Genomic DNA, 20,431 nt, shown 5'->3' with positions numbered 1-20,431 from the left:
ACTTCAGCTGTTGAAAATTTAGCGTCTGAATTAAGATCTTCTATAAGTATAAAATATGTATAAAATGCAATATTTCCTATTAATAATTTTATGTTGATTCCATTTAGAAATGAAAATATTTGTGATATTTTAGATTGAATGAAATAAATGTTTCAAATTAATTTTACTTGTTTCTTTTTATTTTTCTTTAATGCAGCTACTATAAAATTTAAAGTTATAAATGTGAATTGCAGTATATTTCTGTTGGACAGTGCTAGTCCAGAGGTAGTTGGTGGTGGATAGAGAGATTTATAAAACTAACATTTAAGAGAATAGACTCATAACTTATGAAATATTAAACACTAAACCAATAGGCCAATTTTTAACCTATCAAAGGCATACATATAGACACTTAAATAATGTAAAAATATTTTTAACTGGGAAATACCAATCTTAATGCAACTAGGAATTTCCATTGACATCTACTGTATATCACTTGAGTCATATATTAACAGAAAAGTCTTATAGAAGTAACTTACATGGCATTAAATTGCAGCCACCCAATTTTAATTCCATTTTCAAAAAATAGTAGTTTTTTACTACTATATAAAGATTGGAGCAAAAGCATAGGACAGAAAGAGAAAAAAGGGATAATATAATAAGTAGAGCTCTATTTCAAAATATTAAAGGGATATAGTTTTTTTTGATACATGGCTTGAGTCGGGGCTATAAATGTGCCCATCACCCAAATAGTGTTCATTGTACCCATTAGGTAAGTTTTTGCCCTTCCCCTCTTCCCCCATCTCCCCTGCTTGATTTCCAATGATCTTTACTTTCCTCTGTGTACTTTTGTGCTCATCAGTTAGTTCCAATTTATTAGAGAGTACATGTGGTATTTGTTTTTCCATTCTTGAGATAACAAGTAGAGCTTTTTAAGAGCATAATAAAAAAGAAAAAACGGGGTGTCTTGTTCACATGATACCATTTTTAAAAAGAAAACTAAGTAAATAATCCCTTTCTCTTAAGGATAGCTGATGAACTAGGCCAACCACAGAGAACCTCTTTTTTATACAAACACATTAACTCAGAACTGCTATACTAACGGGTCACAAAAGTGAAATGCAGGTTGACTATCTCTTATCTGAAATGCTTGGGACTAGAAGTGTTTCAAATTGCAGAGTTTTTCGGTTTTGGAATATTTGTATATGCATAATGAGACATCTCAGGAACGGGACCCAAGTCCAAACACAAAATTCATGTTTCATATGCACCATATATATATAACCTGAAGGTAATTTCTTACAATATTTTTAACAATTTTGTGCATGAAACAAAATTTGTGTACTTTGAACCATCAGAAAGCAAAAGTGTTGGATGTGGAATTTTCCCCTTATGTTAGCATGTTAACTTCAGATTTTGGAGCATTTGGGATTTCACGTTTTTGGGTTAGAGATGTTCAACATGTAATCGGTAATTTTCTCATACAAAACAAAATCCCATTGGAAAATTTATCCATAGGATACACACATACATTGAAATTCACCTCTATGTAATGCTTTATTATTCTCATTATATTTTATTTCAGAATTTTACAGGGGTACACTTTTGGTTACATAATTTGCTTTTGTACAGTTTGAGTCAAAGTTATAAGTGTGCCCTTCACCCAGTTAGTGTGTATCGTACCCCTTAGGTATGAATTTACCCATCCCCTCTTCCCTCCTTCCGCCTCCTTGATTCCCCTTGAGTTTTACTTCCATATGTGAACATAAGTGTTGATCGATTAGTTCCAGTTTAGTATTGAATACATGTCTTGTTTGTTTTTCCATTTTTGCAATCCTTTGCTAAGAAGAATGGCCTCCGGGTCCGTACAGGTTGTTACAAAAGATACTAAAGCACCATTTTTTTTTAATAGCTGAGTACTGCCCCATGGTATACATATACCACATTTTATTAATCCACTCATGTATTGATGGGCATTTGGGTTGTTTCCACATCTTTGCAATTGTGAGTTGTGCAATGCTTTATTATTAATCTCCCCTGCGAGGTCTTTTGGCTATCAGAGTGCCTGAGCAGCTTCATCTGGAGGCCGACTTTGGGAATAGATGGTAGCAGGTAAACAGCATACGAAACTAAGGATCATAAATATTAATAAGATTAAACTACAGGGTTTGGGCTATTTCTATCTTAAAGCATTTTAGTCATAGAATTCTGTTTTTAAATTTATCCCCTAAACATGAGGTCTCACATAAGAAATTTCTTTTGAAAAACTTAAGGGCCTGGAATACCTTTGATTTCTCTGAAGACCTGTCACGTTTCACGATCCATTTGATATTAAAAAAATAAATAAAACTTGGTAGAGTTTCAGCTCAGAGTCTAAATTCATCAAATCTGGAAATATTTTGAGACTTTGTTTATTATTTGCCTTTCTGAGTCTTCTATTTTGCCTAGACCTGATTTATTATCTATGTCTGACCATAATTTTATTGTATATGCTCTCACAATGCTATTACAAATACATTCTAGAAAAAGAAATTGTAAAAATAGGTAAATAAATAAATTATTTAATTAATTACCTTCCTAAATATCAAAATTATATAAATTACATGAAATATCACTAAAATAATATGTGGATTTTACTCATATTAAATGTAGATCAGTCTGGAATCAGGAAAAAGTTATATATGCCTAATCTGTGGTCTTTTCCAACATATTTTTCCAGAAAATAAACTCAAACATGAATTGTAGACTATAAATCGTCTTCTCTAGTAAATAGTACAGATTAGTTCAAAAACAAATGAGCCAAAAATACACACTGAAAAATTTCTTGTGACTTGAAACAGATAAAATTGTGGTATATTTCAAGGGAAAACTCTATCTAGTGAAGCAATCTTTTTGTTTGCATTGGAAAGAAATAATGCATATTTCTTAGAGCTTATTTTCACACAATGTCAAAAACTTACAGAATTCTAGCACAGTTAAATAACAGAAGAATCACTACATCTTTTTTATCAGTCAAAAAATACTGCTCTTGATTATACTGATATTTCCACAAAGAATCCTTTTTAATAACTTAATTCTGTTTAAGTAAGTTGCGTATTCTCTAAGAAAATTGACTTCTCTAGAAAAGATGCCTTTCTTCAAAGCTCAGATGCAAGAAGCCAGCAAATGCCATAACAGAAATTAATATTTCTCTTGGATATATCTCAACTCAGGGATATTCCTCAGCTCTTTAGAAAGATTTCCAAGTGGTGACTTTATCAATATATAAATCAGTTGAGAAATATTTCTTCCATATTTGGGAAGTTTTTTTAAGAATAATAACTAAATCGATGATTGTAACTGTACTAGTTGTTATAAAAGATGGGTGGGTGTAAGAGTAATCAAGAGCTGGTTTAAGACCTCTCACCCAAACCTCTGTCTATTTTTGATAATGGTTGAGCACCTGTAATTCAATTTGAGATAGAGGAAGTGTCAAAAGGAAAAGCTAATGGAACTACAAAAAATTTTCCCTGTTTTTCTTGTATTTACAAAATAACCTTAAGCTGAGTCTAAAACACCTATAGGTTCCACAGCCTATTACATATATAAAATTGATAGTTACTCTTTTTGTAATATTGCATATACAGCAGTCTCCCCTCATTCATGGTTTAGCTTTCCACAATTTCGGTTACCCTCAGTGAACGATGGTCTAAAAATAGGTGAGTATAGTACAACAAGACATTTTAAGACAGAGAAATCACATTCACATAACTTTCATTATATTTTACTGCTATATTTATTTTATTTAATTATTAGGTATTGTTAATCTCTTACTATGCCTAATTTATAAATTTAACTTTATCATAGGAATGTATGCATTAAAAAACAGTATATATAGGATTTAGTACTATCTGCAGTTTCAGGCTCCACTGATGGTCTTGGTACACATCCCTCACAGACAAGGGGGACTACTATATTTGAATTCAAAGAGTAGAGCTTCAACACTATTTTCGTGTTTATCTAATGCTCATGAGCACTGATGTTTGCACTCATTACATGCTGAGCAGGAACCTAAACAATGCAAATACTGAATACATGGGAAATGCAGAAAGCACTGATCAATTTAAAATAAATTACAGCTTTCATGCATTATAGTCTCAGTACAGAGAGCATTTCTCTAGAGGATCCAGGGGGCTTTCTTGCCACTGATATTGGGGCAAAGGATTGCTACTATCAATAAGCCCTCATTTCATTTGTGTGGAACATGACGTGAGGCCTGTATATGCACATGGTCAAGACTCTTTCCTACCCACATTCTTCACCACCTGCCACCCTTTCTACCTGCTCTGTATCCCTAAAACTGCATATCCTAAGAAGAGTGCAAAGTGAATTCATTTACATGTTTATTGATGACTTTTGATTACGTATGCAGAGCACTCTGACAGTCTTAAGAAAATTATGAAACCAGATAAAATCCAGTGTTTCTTTTCTAATTTGGGTGGCAGGACATCTACCACATTAAGCAGTTACTGTGTATAACTGTAACAAGTAGAATTGGCTTTATGTATGACAAGTAAAGACTAAGCTGCTATGCTACAGAAGCAGAGAGAAGAGAAGAATCAATTCCCTCTGAAGGACTGAAGAGAGAGTGATAACTGGGCTATGAAGATTGGGCAAGATGAGTGTATGTGGCAAGTAAGCTGCTGGAAATGATCCTCATAGGCAGTGAGAAGTCTGGCCTGGCCCGAGTGGAAGGGACTTCTCAGAAACCAAGAGAAGGTAAAGTTCCCTAAGAAGAGGAGCAATGTACTGGGAATGGCAGAAAAATCTGGAATGGATCCCAGAGTCAGTGAGAAGCAGATAGAGATATGGAGCAAAGAAAAAGCTAAAGGAAACAGATTTTCTGTTGTATAAAGTTAAAGTACTTTGCCTGGTTGTGGTGTGGGAAGGGATGGCACGTAAGTTTGAGTCTGGAGGATAAGGGCTCAGCTGGAAATACACCTGGTAACCCAAGGTGAGTAGGTCGCAGCAATGGGAATAGAAAGAAGGAGACTAGTATAAAGTATTTAAAAAATCAAACTATGTAAATACCACTAAAAAGACAAAGACAAGGGAGCTACATCCAAATGTTTACGGAGTTAGTACTTCAAGGAAAGACTTTAGAAAGGGAAAGAGAAAAAACAAACAAGATGTCCTAGCAGGTGAAATTGCAGTATATTCTCAAGGCAAATCGATGAGAGTGGGAGGAACATCAAGGACTGTGGAACGTCAAAGGGAGGAAGGTGAGGGAGTACTGCCTGCTTTCCTTGTTGAGGGAAGAAAGGACTGTACAAAACCAGAACAAAACTAAAAAGAAAAATCCAAGCCTTCATTGTTTGCTTGGAACACAGAGGAAAAACTGACCTTGCATAAAGAAAAGACCCATATCTTCATTAAAAAAAAGAAAGAAAGAAAATGTCAATAATGTAACTCGTTTATTATATTGCATGGCTTTTCTGAGGGATGTAGGAGAGGGGAGAAAGAGAACCTTCCATTATTTCTGCCGAGTCCTAAAGTTACTCTCCCATTCTATGGATCAAATGTCTAGCCAAGGGCTAGTCACTCCTCTGGGATCATTTCCCTGTGTATTTTGTATTTCGCAAACAAATTTTGCTCATTTAATTCAAATAGAGGACTTTGCCTGGTTGTTTGTGGGTGGTCTGTTTGTTTGGATTTTTGCATTTTTACCACAGTTGCTTGCTTAAATGATTTGTTTTGCTTCTAATTATCTTACAGCTTTTAAAATATTTCAAAATATTTTATCTGTCTTTTAGTATTTAACTTTTTAATGCATGGGGGAAAAAAACTCCACAAAACTCTGCTAGCATGAGAAGTACAAAGAGGTCTTTCCCAAAACCCTCAGTCTACATTTTATCTTCACAAATATTCTTTTTCTTAGTGCTCTATTCTTTGGAAATATAACTTATCAAAATTTGTGTTAATGTTTTGTTTATTTTTTTTAATGTCATTTTTCCTCACTCACTGCGAGGTCCAGAAAAGAAGAATTGAGTCTGGATTTTTCAACATTGGGAGCACCAACTACTAGAAGCCTATAATGGGCACTTAACAAATGTTTGTGGAATTAATGAATGAATTAATGAATAAGTTAAAAGGGTGACTTCTGTTCTGAAAGGAAGCAAAATATCTTTTTGTTTATGGTTGGTTAGTTGTAGTCCTTTTCAGTACCTGGAAATGGTTATTCAATTCTATCCCAGAAGAATGCCTTAACTGCGAATGAAGAGTGCTTTTATTCTATGTTGTGTGGTCTTACTCCAAATCGCTGATCTTAACGACTCAAGAAATGACTCATAGTACTATTCAGCTTTAAGAAACAATGGTGATATAGCACCTCTTGTATACTCCTGGATAGAGCTGGAACGCATTCCACTAAGTGAAGTATCCCAAGAATGGAAAAACAAGCACCACATGTACTCACCATCTTAACTGATCAACACGTAAGTTCACATATAAGAATAACATCTATTGGATATAGGGCAGGGGGGAGGCGGGGAGGAGGGAATGGGTATTCGCATACACAAAGAGTGCAATCCAAGGGATGGGCACACTTGAAACTCGGACTTGGGGGGGAGTGGGGAGGCAAGGGCAATATACGTAACCTAAACATCTGTACCCCCATAATATGCTGAAATAAAAAAAAAAAAGAAATGACTCATAAATCACATATTCCCAGCTTCCTCCCAGAATTTGGTAAAAGACTATTTAAGATAATAAAAAGTACTAATATATATATCATTTTTAGGGTAACTCGGAGATTAAATGAGGCCATATTAATAACATAGGACCATTAAGAAATAAGGAGGCACCACAATACAGTTTACTGTATTATGATCTCTTACATTTGTCAGTCTCTGGAATAATGCAATCATTTTGAATCACACACCTTCAAAGCAGGAATTCAAAAGAGCTCTCCATAATGCTGATCAGATCGATCCCATTATCAAAACAGGAGGGAAAATTAGCAAAATTTCTATGTCATTCTTTGCATAAAAAACAGATTCCCATACTCACCTGAGTCAGCCAAGCCTCAGCTGGTCCCTCAATTCTCGATGAGCAAAATATCTGCCTCATACATTGACTGCCAATCTTCTCATTTTAATAAGCTGTAAGCCACGCTTTTTGTATCCACAGCTAAACGTCAACTTTGATCAAGGTCTAGGGCTACCCAAAACATTTTTTAAAATGCAAATCTAATCATGTCACTTATCTGTGTCCTATCATTGTTTCTGATTGTCCATAGAAGTCCTTAATCTTTAACATGGTGCTGCACAACCTGCTGCCTATGTTTTTAACCTCATTTAATACTGTTAACCCCTTATTCAAAGCATTCCAGCTGGGTTTGCTCAGCCCCTTCAGCATGTCAACCAGTCTCCTTTCTGCCTGAAACTCTGCCTCCTTCTCCACTTTATGACTGTTTCAGATCAACACCTATTGACATCCAGTTTAAATTCATTCACAAATATCTTCTGAGCAAATATCATATGCCAGGGACTATCTTAGGCTTTGGAGAGTTAGACAATAATAAAACGAACAATCCTAATACAAACAAAAAATAATCAGCATTATAAATGTATGCAGAGAATTTTGAAAGGGAGATGACGTGCCGTGGTGGCTCTTCTGAGATTGGATGAACATGGATGATGGTCTTTCTGAGAAGATCACATTTAAACCAAGATCAGAAGGATGTGGAACTGGCTTCACAAAGATCTGGGGCAAAGGAAACTACAGGTTTATACAATCCCTGAAATGAGAGTGAGTTTGTTGTGTATGAAGAACAAAAGACAACACAACAGAGAGGAAGATCATTTTGAGATGAACTGAGAGAAACAGGCCAGACCATTTCATGCGGGGTTTTACCAGACAAGGCAGGGAAGGAGTTTGAATTTTATTATAAATGAATAATGGGAGGCTATTGAAGAGTGTTAAGCAGCTCACAGCTGGTATAATGTATGTTTTTACAAGAAAATATGATTTGTTTTAATGTAGAGTTTTAGAAAACTTAGAAAAATCAAAAGTTTTTGCTTGACCATCTGGACGGGCGGCAAGGCCAGTGCCATCAGTACAGTGTTGGCTGAGAGACAGACACTGCCTGCGTTAGAACCCTGGCTCCACCCCTCAATGCCGTTTGACCCAGGTGACTGTAATTTATTAGTTAGCTCTCTACTCATTTGTTTCTGAATTTATAAAATCTGGAAAATAAAAACCCTACCCCATAGAGTTGTTGTGAGAATTTAATAAGACAATCTATTAATATGTAAACTGCTTAAAACAGTTTTTGGAATATAAGTCCTGAATGAATCTAGCTAATATTATTATTGCTGTTGTTGCAATTGTTATTATAACCTCAGTGTGGAAGATAATGAAATAAAAAAGAGTGAGAAATTCAACATATTTCAGCTATGTTAAGTTTGAGATATTCATTAGACATCTACGTGGAGAGGCTGGTAGGCAGAAGTTCATGAAAGGCTGGAGTTCTGAGGAATTGTCAATCCTGGAGGTGCAGGGACTTTGTGAGGCAGAAGGAAATCCTGGGAGATGCCAAGAAACAAGCAGGCCAGGAAGAGACTAGTTGACTGCATCCTGTGCTAGGAAGAGACCACATAAGATAATAACAGAGAAATCACCAATGGAGTTGGCAGTCTGGAGGTCCTTGGGAATCCTGACAAAGGCTTTCTCAGTAGAGTATAAGAAATAGAAACCTGAATGTCACCTCCTCGGGGAAATCTTTTCTGACTTTCTGAAATAAGCTAGCTTCCTTATCATTGCTCTTGTCATTTCTCTAGCACGTACATAGGTAATGGTAAAGAAAATTGACTTAGCACTAAATCATTCTCTATGTAAAGCATATCATTTCTGTAATTATTCGTTTATTTTCTATTTTCTCTGATACCAGTAATTTGCTGAGAACAGGGATCACATATATCTTATTTTTCACAATGTCCTCAATAACTAAGTGCCTGATACATAATATTGCTCAATTTATAGTGAATGAATGAATAAATGGCTGAATGGATAAATGAATCTACATGACTATATCTAAAACACATCTTTTTTTCTTCTTTTAACTAACACCCACACTAATCGACATGCTTACCTTCAGGTTATTTCTAAGTTTTTGTCATAGTTAAATGGTTGTTTTTATTGCAAGCCACCTGAAATTATTTTGGAGGGAGCAGGTACTATAGAATAAAAATAATGAACAGTCTACTTTTCACAGTATCATTACCTATCTGAATATGTTTTTCTTTCCAGAGGACAAACAATATCTTTACGCCAAGAGCTCATTTTAGCACTCAATCTAAAATTGATTACCATCCAGTCCTTATTAAAACACAGTTGACACAACTGATATTTGAGAAAAGAAATCTATGGACCAAGTTAACCATCCATTGCTTTCAATTGAATTTTAGTTTTATCCTATTACAAATGAAATCACCAAATATCTTACCTGTATTGAATTTGGTTAGATCTTTGCTGAAACAACGTTATAGAAGTAGTGAGCATTTATTATTATGTCTTTGGAAATTACAGAAGGTTACTGTAAATAATCACATAGTGAGAATATTTTTGTATCTTCTAATTACATGAAGACTATCACCCATTACCTATATTGTTCTATGTTCCAAATAAAAACAGTACAACCCATACAACAAATTTCTCTCTAGTATGGTATAAGGAAAAAAAATTATTTATGTATTTTTTTCTGACTAATATGTATATTTTCTTCACGCGGCAGTGACACATATGAAATTCCATCCATTATCCTTTTTACTGTGCTTCTAGAAAACTAGGATGCATGTTTATGTTCAATTTTTGCACATATTCAAGGTCTAAGTTTCTATACCCTTTTCTCTATATTAAGTATATTACTATCTAAATTCTATTTTTAGCAACATATTTATATGTGTGCATTTGTCAAAAATTAATTCTACTTTGTCATGAAGACACTTGGACTCCGAGGACAGACTGATCCTTCTTTCTACCTCCCCAAAACATATTTTGATGCATAGTAGAACATTACCCTTGTATAAAATTTAATATTTTATTATGTATTACTCTCAAATGCAAGGTCATATTTGAAGTTTTTTGTTTGTTTGTTTTTGATTTTAGGGCTTTGAGGGTTTTTAAAAATTTTTTTGAGCCAGACAGAAAGAAAAGCAATGCAAATAATTTAAAAAAAAATTGTATCACTTGAAGCATTAATATACTTTTCTTTTTGTCATAAGCATTACATAGACTATAGCAAATCTCCTTGTTTTTATGCTGCTTACATTCAAATATGAACCTCAATTACTGCATTCTTATTACTCTATTTGATAGTCTACGCTTCTTTACTTTTTTTGTTGTTCTGATTTTTCCTTTTATATATCAAGTGACTGTATCCATATAGATCGATTAATAAACATATTATTATAAAATATAAAACAGAATATCAATTATTATTCTTTATTGACCATTAATTTTTCTTCTCAATTAATTGAAAGCTCTTTAAAGATAAAAACCTATATTTTCCTTACTTTTTTATCTCTCATAGGTGTATAATGCTGAAAAGAAGGGTGATGGATTTGATGATTGACCACATCAAAATTATGTTTATTTATGTCATTTGTCTGATAATACCTGAAGCATTATTATTGCACAATCTAGTTCTTAGGACCAACAAATCTCATTAACAATGTGTAATAGAATAAAATAAATGTAGGTGTTCATTAAAATTCATATGCAGTAAAATTAACAAAAACTTGTTTTAAATGAGTTAGCCCCAGATAACAAAGTAAACTAAATGAAATTCTTCACAAGTAGATGGGCTAGCACTTCAAATTATTTTTCCATGGATGTGTGGTGTAAACATTAGATTTCTAAGTAAAATACTTAATTATATGCTTTCCCAAAAACTTGCAAAATTTCCAGATAAATATCAATACTTCTTAAATATTTAAAATAATTTTGTTCTAAAATAAATCATATGGGCTAGAATTAAGGTATCTGTATTAAGATAAAAGTAAAATATTAAATTTCCAGCAGATAGAAATCTTATGTTTGCCCAAGTTAGATCCTCAGAGTGGTATTAAAATTGTTATTTTATTGTGCAAGTAACTTATACATTTATTCTAAATTTAGAGTGGTGGTTGAAACACATTTTAACATCAAATTACGTAATGCATTTTTTATTTTTGAGATTTTTCAATGTACGATTACTTGAATACTTTCTATTTTCAAGAGTGTTTAGTGCACAATATCTCACCCTATCAGTAAATAATTTATTTTATATTTGCAAATCTTGTCCATAAGAACACTGTTATCCTAGTTAGAATTTGAGCATTTACTATTATTTTTCTCCTTTAATAACACATAAAGCATTTCTCCCTATATTTCTAAGGTGATCATTTTTGTTAACCATACACTAAAATACCTTACTAACAATAATTTTAAATACATTTTAAAGGACCATATAACAATGTATTAAATAACAGATGCTGAAGAAAGCAAATATGGAAAGAGTTTACATCAAAACTGGCTGAGGACAAAGAATGTATATAGTCAGAAGTAAAAAAGAGGTCAAACATTCAGTGCATAAAAAATGTGAGACTAAATGAGATGAGGTCACCGGGAACTCTAAGATGAAACTGAGGAAGTGAGATTGGCAAGCAGGGTCCTGTATTCCCTTGCCTTTTGTCAACCTTATTAGCAGTTTTTCTTATCATCTCTAACAGCATTTCTAGGGGGAGAAAGTATACACAACGCAATAATAGTGACAGTCTATGCTACCACTCCAAAGGAAACCAGAAAAGAGGGTCTTGGTAGAGGAACTAACTCAGATCTGTTACTAATTTCTTCAGAGAAGTGTGGAGGTATTTTTTTTTCTTCTTTGCTGTTCCTACTTTGTAATGAACAAATCTTTTTTTAAATAAGAAATGCTTTAAAATGGAACCGAGGCTGCTAGGTAGCTGTATGAATTTTATAACTGAAACATTATCACATTTCTACTCATTACTAAAAACAAAAATAAAAACAAAGAACAAACAAACAAAGCTTGTAAGATTGTCTCCCCTCTCCAAAATCCTCTCCCCAATCCCCAACACCTGGGTTGGCAAATTCAAATCAACACTAATTACATTACCTGTTACAGACATTGTGATTTTTTAGCCATCACCTCAGAATAATAATCTTATAATTAGCCAATTTGTACATTGGATCCGCAAATTCATTTCCTTCACACCAAAATGCCCCAGTCAAAACACAGCTCAGGATTTCCTCTGATGTGGGATCAAATCTTATTTTCCACTAAATTTCCAACACTCACTCAAATTCAAACTAGACAGCTATACTTTTGGATCCCACATGCAAGAACCCTTGGCTTACTTTTATAGTGTAAGACAAATTAGTCATAACAACACCTCAAAACTCTATAGTTTTTATTATTGTAGTTCTTCTGTTGGATGAGCTGTTGATCTGGTTGTGGCGTATCCCTCATGCAAAGTGTGCTGAAACAAATGTTCTGGTAATTTCTTTTCCATGAATTAATTCATTTAAATACAATTTCATAAGACTCAACACGTATTTTAGGAAGTGACCAGAATACATCTATTCTAGAATGAATGTCCTAATATGTACCTAAAAAAGCTTTACTAACAGAGTTCTGTACTTTGTCATGTTGAGAAGTCTATAAAGAACAGCCTTGGGCTGATTATTAGTGATGTGTCTAAGAGGAATAAAGGAAACAATTAAAGTTTAAATCCTAGATTGCAGTAGAGCTAGAACAAATATTTAACACTGGGAAAAATCATCCTTCATCAACACCAACACTGTCTGCCATTATACAGACCAAGTAATTGATTGAGTACTTCATATTTTAGTTGACCAATCCTTTGCCCTGCAATGCAGTCCTTCACAGTGTGGCATTTAAAGAAGGGATGTAAGCATGAATGTAGGATTCAAATTGGATGAAGTCAAATGCTCACCAGTTCTGAATACATCAAAAATGAAATGGGCAAAGTTTATGTTAACATAACAGCAAAGTTCATTTTACGAAATCTTGTTTGATGTAAATACAACTGATAACAGAAAAAAGCAGCATAATGTGTGGCCACAAGATATTTTTAAATAAAATAAATACATATGATTGACTGGATGTTCAAGTTGTCGTTAAAATCACTGTTATCATAATTTAACATATAATTTTTAAATTTTCAACCTGCAAACTGGTCACTGCCAAGGACTTGCAACTCGAAAAAATAGAAAAATATGAAAATAATCAATAAAAACTACTGAGCTATAAATAATGATATAATTAAAATTAAACGCATCAAAAATATTGAAGAGTCTTACTTTAAAATGTTCCATAAGGAACAAATGACAATAATAAGATTTCAAAATTTTAAGATTTAAGAATTATTATGAAAACTTCTTTATGTATCTTCTAATATAGAGAGTTTTCATTATTGGGAAGATACTCAACCATTCCTGCTCACATAAATCATAAGAACAGAGGAAGCAATGAATGATTAAACACTACAGGGGAACTAATGTGTACTTGATCAGTGCTACAGAAATATTTTATACCTACACTGATGTAGTATATCTATTATATCATCGACCATCCTCCAAATTTCAAAGTAGCAATCTAGAAAAATGTCAAAACTTAATCTTCACATTTCTAAAATATCTTCTTCCCCAGACATATAAATTTAATCTAATAGAAATTATTTTACCTTTTTAAATATTTTGTGATTAGCATAAACATAGAGTTATAATTACATAGGCATTAGAATAACAGTAACATTGAAGAGGAAAAAAAAACCTGTTTCTCAACATGGATAAAATATATGACATTAACAATTATTATAAAAGGAAATATAATACAAATTCCTTTTTCAAAATATTTTATAGTAAAATGAAAGAGTGAGGTGCCTCTGTGTCTAAACAAAATTATAAATTGTATTTCTTTATGTTTATAATATGGGATAAAACTTTGAGAACAATTAAGGTTAAAAATTTTTTTGTGAATGAATTGTGCTCTTTTAGCAAATTCTTTTAACACCATGCATACATAAATACACCATAGATAAAGATGTTTTATTAAACAATATAGTAATTTTATTCTAGAAATTATGGTAATACTATAGCAAACATACTGGAATAGCAAGTTTATCTTTTAAAAACTGATTATTACATAAGATAACATGCCTATCTCAGAGTACCTGATAAGTTATTTTGCAAGTATTTGTCTATACTTTTCATTAAAATCAAAGATCTCTACTGTGACTTTTAATTTTTTTGGAAACAGTACACATTATTGAATTGAACTCTGTTACTTTATGAAATAAATGTATGTTTTTTAATTTAAATAATTCAGTAACAATAGATTCAGAGAAAATATTCCTAATTATTATGAAATCAAAAAAAAAAAAAAAAAAAAGCAAAAAGACCTTTACCACAATGGCAAACAATCATTCCCCAAAGCCAGTCCATACACTTATTCTAGAAGAGAATGTAAACTTGTTTCTGAACTCATGGAAACTCTTAGGCAATTTTAAAATATTGAAAAAAAGAAATTAGAAGAAGGAAAAATTTGTCCAGAGACTAACTCTTCATTAGTAAGGCCCTGCCATCGTTGCCTTTCACAATTTTATAAAGCCAAATCATGAAGCACATTCCATTAAAATGTGGATAATTTCATTACCTTTTAGTTTCATATTTTAAAACCAACCTTCGCTGTCCTTCATCAAGTAATTTATGAACATCTATAGAATTCATTAAAACAATCAAAAATTTTGGTTCAAAGTCAACAAGCATAGGAAAATGAGTGAAGCAAAGCAAAACAGAACAAAAACAAGTCAAAACAAGCCAATCACATATTTCATGGTTTAATGGTGAAAAATAAAAAAGAGACCTCTTACCAAGTACCCCAAGGCGATAGTTGACTGTGATGACGATCACATTGCCATAACTTGCCAAGACACTCCCATCATATAAATTTCCAGTACCTTCCATATATGAGCCACCATGGATATACACCATCACTGGTTTGGGACCCCCACTGTCCCGAATATCTGGAAAACAAATGGTTGGCAATTGTTCTTATCTCAAAAAACACATATAATGAAGCAGAGAATATATTTTCCATTTTAGGGACAAGAGGGCATGACTTTAATATAGCTTTATTAAATTGCTGTTTTTATTAAAGTGTTTCTTAAGCAATTTATATTAAGAGCTATTGCAGAAAAGAGCAATAGGCATTGGTTGTTTTGTATCTAGAGTTTTGTTTACAAACTACAAACCAAATTACAAAATTTAGATAAATTGAAATTAAGTTTGAATGTTAGCACATTTTGATGCAATCCTGAAGTGACAGTAAAACCAAAAAAAAAAAAAAAAAAGACAATGACTCTTAGGACCACTTTTTACAAATGTTATAAATCTCACAAGGAACTCATGAACCATAAACTAAAGACAATGGTATTATTTACATTGTGAGTAAAACAATATTTTTCTATTTTTTATTTACTGTAAAGCTTTGCATCAAATGTAATATGATTACATTAAGTCATTTATACTCCAATCTGTGAACATAAGTACAGTATTGTGTTATATATTGCAAGAAGTTTTATTTCACTATTTAAGTAATGTTAGATGTATGTTCAGACGGTAAAGTTATATGCATCCATGTTCCTCTTATTGCATTTAGGGGAATGCTATTTATTTATTTATTTATTTATTTATTTTTTTGAGACAGAGTCTCACTGTCTTGCCTGGGGCAAGTGCCATGGCCTCAGCCTAGCTCACAGCAACCTCAAACTCCTGGGCTCAAGCAATCCTACTGTCTCAGCCTCCCGGGTAGCTGGGACCACAGGCACGCGCCACCATGCCCGGCTAATTTTTTCTACATATATTTTTAGCTGTCCAATTAATTTCTTTCCATTTTTTTGGTAGAGACGAGGTCTCGTTCTTGCTCAGGCTGGTCTCGAACTCCTGAGCTCAGAACGATCCGCCCGCCTCGGCCCCAGAGTGCTAGGATTACAGGCGTGAGCCACCGCGCCCGGCCTAGGGGAATGTTATTTAAATGATAGTTTTTAGAAAGTCCAGGACATCCGCTCATTCCACCTACCCTTACCTTTTGGGAGAAGGGAACAGACCAAATTATATTTTTTTACTTCTTTGTATAGGCAATATACTGTTCTTATTCCCACTTTGACTCTATGTTTTTATCATGTAGGCATGAGACTAGATAGAGCTAAGTGTAAAGTACTAAAATTTAGGGCGATGTTAAGATGATTTCTACAGTTATGAATTTTAATCAAATATATTTGCTTTTCTAAGATATTTTTCCCCAATTATGTAATTTTCATAAGGATCTAGAAATAATATATAAAGGAAACATAAGATAATTTTAATCAATATTAAGAATGCACTGATCTCTATAGAAAAAAACTAAACTATAAATGGGCAAAAATAGTTTTAATTATATATTATGTAGATTGAAATATTATATACATGTGTATATATGACTATGAATATATATAAAAACATTATTATTATGTAATGGATCTTTTATACCCATAATTAAAATAAAATTAGATCAAGTATATTTTTAATGCCAATATTAGAAAGTGTCATTTAATCATATGGTTTTGTTCCTTTACTTTTGACATTTTTTATCAAACTTAACTCTCCCACATTTTAAAAATCAAAGTACCAGCTTTCAGAATGGACTAATATGATACAAATTCATTGAAAGAACAAAGGTTAATATTTAGAGACTGCCTTATATTACCTATAAAAAATGACTTATGTAAATGCCTCGATTTTTATACTGTAATAATAAAGTGCTTTCTTTAAATGAAAAATTTTTAGAATAAGGAATTGCAGCTCATCTTGCTTGTTCAGATATTTAAACAGGGGAAATGGTTCATTGCAGAACTTTTTAAAAGACTATTTTAAATTTGACTTAATACCTGTGTATAAACTAACTTCCACCCCTCACCCTCCCAAGCATGGCTTGAGAAGAGTGTCTTGTTTTAGAATAGTGACAGGAGGATACTTTCACATAGAAATCATCCCCTAAAAACAGCTATGTTTAAGAGGGAAACCTAAATTTACTTTCTCCTTGAATCCTTGGAAGAGGTAATGGTATTCACTCATTTGTAAAGATTTGAGGGCATGTGGAGATGTTAGACTTACACAGAGAAAGTAATCCTTTTGAAATTGTTAAACTATGCACCTTAAATGCCTGTGTGCTACATACAGTTTCAGCTTCTTATTTTTCTAGTATGGCTGGCACTGAAGAGGCAATAATAAATTATTAAACTGAAATCATTAACTGACTGTTCACAGCAGACACTGTACTCTGCTAATTGTATGCTTGGAGGTAGCACAGAGGGAGGCTGTTTCAGAATTCTTCTTTAATTAAAATTACATAGAATTACAAAGCACCAACTGTGAACAGTAATGAAATCTTAGTAGAACCATTCTGTTCACCTGGAAAACAATACAGGCACACATTGAGAAGACCTGCCACGTTTTATATCTAATAACAAAATGAAGCAGAGATTGTCAGGAAACTCTGAAACTGTGACAATAAATTCTAGGAACTCTTTCGAGTGTTATCTCTTTTTTTCTTTGAAAATTAGACTTGAAAGGATTACTGATAGTTTGGGTTGATCCTAATTGGGTTGATCCTAATTTCCAATTTGTCTTTACAAACTTTCCAAGATTTCAGCCTTGCCTAAGAACTTAATATATTGAGTAGTTCTTTTTCAGAATGGTTTATAAAATTCTAATGCTATGTTCTGAAAAATACATTTTTCACTTGCAGTAACACTGAGGTTAATGTTATAAAAAGTATTAATTACTAAAATAAGTAAAATTCTTGGATATAACCACCATTAATTTGTGAATAACGTTTGGGAAACTATATAAACTTTAGAAATTTTCTATTATAGAAAAATTGGAATTCTTTGATAATGTATTGTCAGAGCGGTCCATCTTAAGCTTTACTTTTTATATTGTTTTATCACAGATTTCTATCTTAGGCTTTACTTTTGTGCATACTTTACAAGTATTTTTGATGTGGATACTAACTAAAACCGTTTAAATTATAACTATTTACTCATTTTTTAAAAGAGCTAGAAACTTTATAAATGAAACTGATAGTCTACCATTGAATACTACCTGCTAATGTCATCATTTTAATAATAATATCAGGGGGCATTTATCATCAGTGCAAATATATCAAATGCACTTTAGTAATTTATAATGAATTTTTTAGAGCCAAGTCATCCCACTAAACTTTGTCTCATATTTAACCACCTATAAATATTGTGGAATGTGTGAGCTATGGTTTTTCACCTAACAATTTTTACTTTGCCTAAAACAGCTGCTACCAATTTTACTTAAATTGTGAGAATTTTCTCACAATTTAAACATTAGCTCAATTCCAGTAAAAACTACAAATGTTATTCCATTTATCTAGCAAATCAAAATGAGCTCAAAAAAAAAAAAAACTACAAATGTTTATCAAGCATGTTTATATTTTCAGTTATCTGTAATGTTTTGGAAGTTTTTCTGCTTTTTTACTGTAGGTGCTTATTGCTGTAAATTTTCCTCTTAGTACTGCTTTTTCCATATCCCATAGGTTTTTATATGTTGTGATTCTATTTTCATCTGCTTCAAGAAATTTTTAAATTTCCTTCTTTATTTCTTCATTGGCCCAACAGTTGTTCAATGTTTTTAAGCTGTGCTAAGCACATATAGTCCTGAAAAGAGTAGGGGAAAATAAATACTACAATTATTATTATTTTTCTTCTAAATTTTTAAGAAAGTATTTTAATTAAGTTCTTCAAGTTGGAAAAAAATAACAAATTGGAATCTGAGTACACATCTTGATTTTAAGTTTTAGTATTTATTTTATTTTAATGATAAACCAAAATTTTAAACCAATGTAGCAAGTGTCAATAGATCTGTAACAGGTATTGTAGATTTATTTGTGTTTGACAACCAGGGTTTGGAAAAATATTTCCTTTAATGGGCCCTCGTGATTAATTATTAATCATATAACTAACTCCTTAAATATATTTATTGATTTCTCTCTTCTTAAAGGACCATTGAAGTTTTTGATCATATTTCAGAGTTTTGGGATTTAACAGTTTTAAAATTGTGAAACATTATCTCAAATCTTATTCTGATATACAAAAATATATTTGAAGGCATACTTTTGTGCCTCCTAGTTATTTTCATGAACTTCAAGTTATCATTCAGAACCAGCAAAAGAATATAGAAATGTTGGCTGGATTTTTGCTTGTTAAACTGCACTTAGAAGAATTAAAGGTACACCTTTAGGTAATAAATACACAAAATCTACGAGGCAATTTTTATAAAGCTCTGTGTAGGATATAAAATTGCATTTAAATATTAAAATGTTAATATTTAAATATTCTTAGCACAATTTAAACAATTTTTAAATATCTCGAATTTCCAAAATAAATTGGTAGGAATCTGGGATGTTGTTTGAACCATTTTTATCACTTCAGATTAGATTTTTTTAAGTATAGAAATAGCCATAAAGTATGCAGTTCTTTTGTTTATTGAAAAACACAAATGAAAAATGATACAGTTGTGTTTGACCTAAATATGTCAAAAGAGTGATGGTAGGGGCACAAACAAGAATTAGAAGTGAAGAATAGTGCTCCACGGAGAAGCGAGACTTCCACTAGGTTAAGTGAGTAAGGGGCAAGCCCCAACCAACGTGGCAGGTAGCTTCACAATGCAGTGACTGAGAGAGGGACCTGGAAATCAGGCACAGGTGTAGAACTATTGGAAAACGAGAATTTCATATAAATGATCAGATAACCTGACTTCTTACTGAAGTAAAAGAATTAGTTTATCAAATAGTTTATTTGTTGCTTTAAGGTCAATCGATATTGATTCAACATTTGGAACAATTTAAATGTGAAAATTGGACACGGTTTTTACTCACACCCACATCTACAAAATAATTGTAAAAGGAATTGAATAAAGATGCTCAGAGTTTTCTACAAGAGCATTTTTTTCCTGTAGGATGTTTGAATTCATCTTTCTTGTCTTCAAAACAATTATACCAAACAGGATAGAGGAACAGACCAAACTGGAATTGACTGCTGTGACATTCTACACTTTTGAGCACTGAAAAATATTTATTGATTTAATAACTCTTGTGACTGAGTGGCTTAGTTCGAATACTATCTGCCGATTTAAATAAAGGTTTAGGATATTTTAAATGGCTATTTACAAATGTTAAATGTACTTCAAAACAGCTCTATAAAATAGATTCACATTAAACATGCCTGAACTGCGCGCTCAAAGGTGTCTAAACATGTAAACGTCTTACTTAATGCTGCTCTATCAAAAAAAAAATCGTATTAAATGAGCAATCAAAATA

The 20,431-nt window shown here is 32.4% G+C and overlaps 1 protein-coding gene across 6 annotated transcripts in view; it reads right to left on the bottom strand.

The window, feature by feature from the left end:
• Window positions 1-20,431, bottom strand: part of NLGN1 (neuroligin 1) — a 1,153,390-nt gene that overhangs the window by 651,272 nt on the left and 481,687 nt on the right. For all 6 annotated transcript variants that reach the window (XM_012640175.1, XM_012640177.1, XM_012640173.1 and 3 more), the window contains one exon: window positions 14,916-15,068. In XM_012640175.1, the coding sequence (XP_012495629.1) occupies window positions 14,916-15,068 (153 nt within the window). The remainder of the gene's footprint in view (window positions 1-14,915; window positions 15,069-20,431) is intronic.

This window comes from Propithecus coquereli, unplaced genomic scaffold (assembly GCF_000956105.1).
Source record: "Propithecus coquereli isolate 6110/MARCELLA unplaced genomic scaffold, Pcoq_1.0 Scaffold15, whole genome shotgun sequence".
In the NCBI taxonomy this organism is placed as follows: Eukaryota; Metazoa; Chordata; class Mammalia; order Primates; family Indriidae; genus Propithecus; species Propithecus coquereli.
Note: the sequence above shows the minus strand (reverse complement) of the source record. Positions and strands in the feature narration are given on the sequence as shown.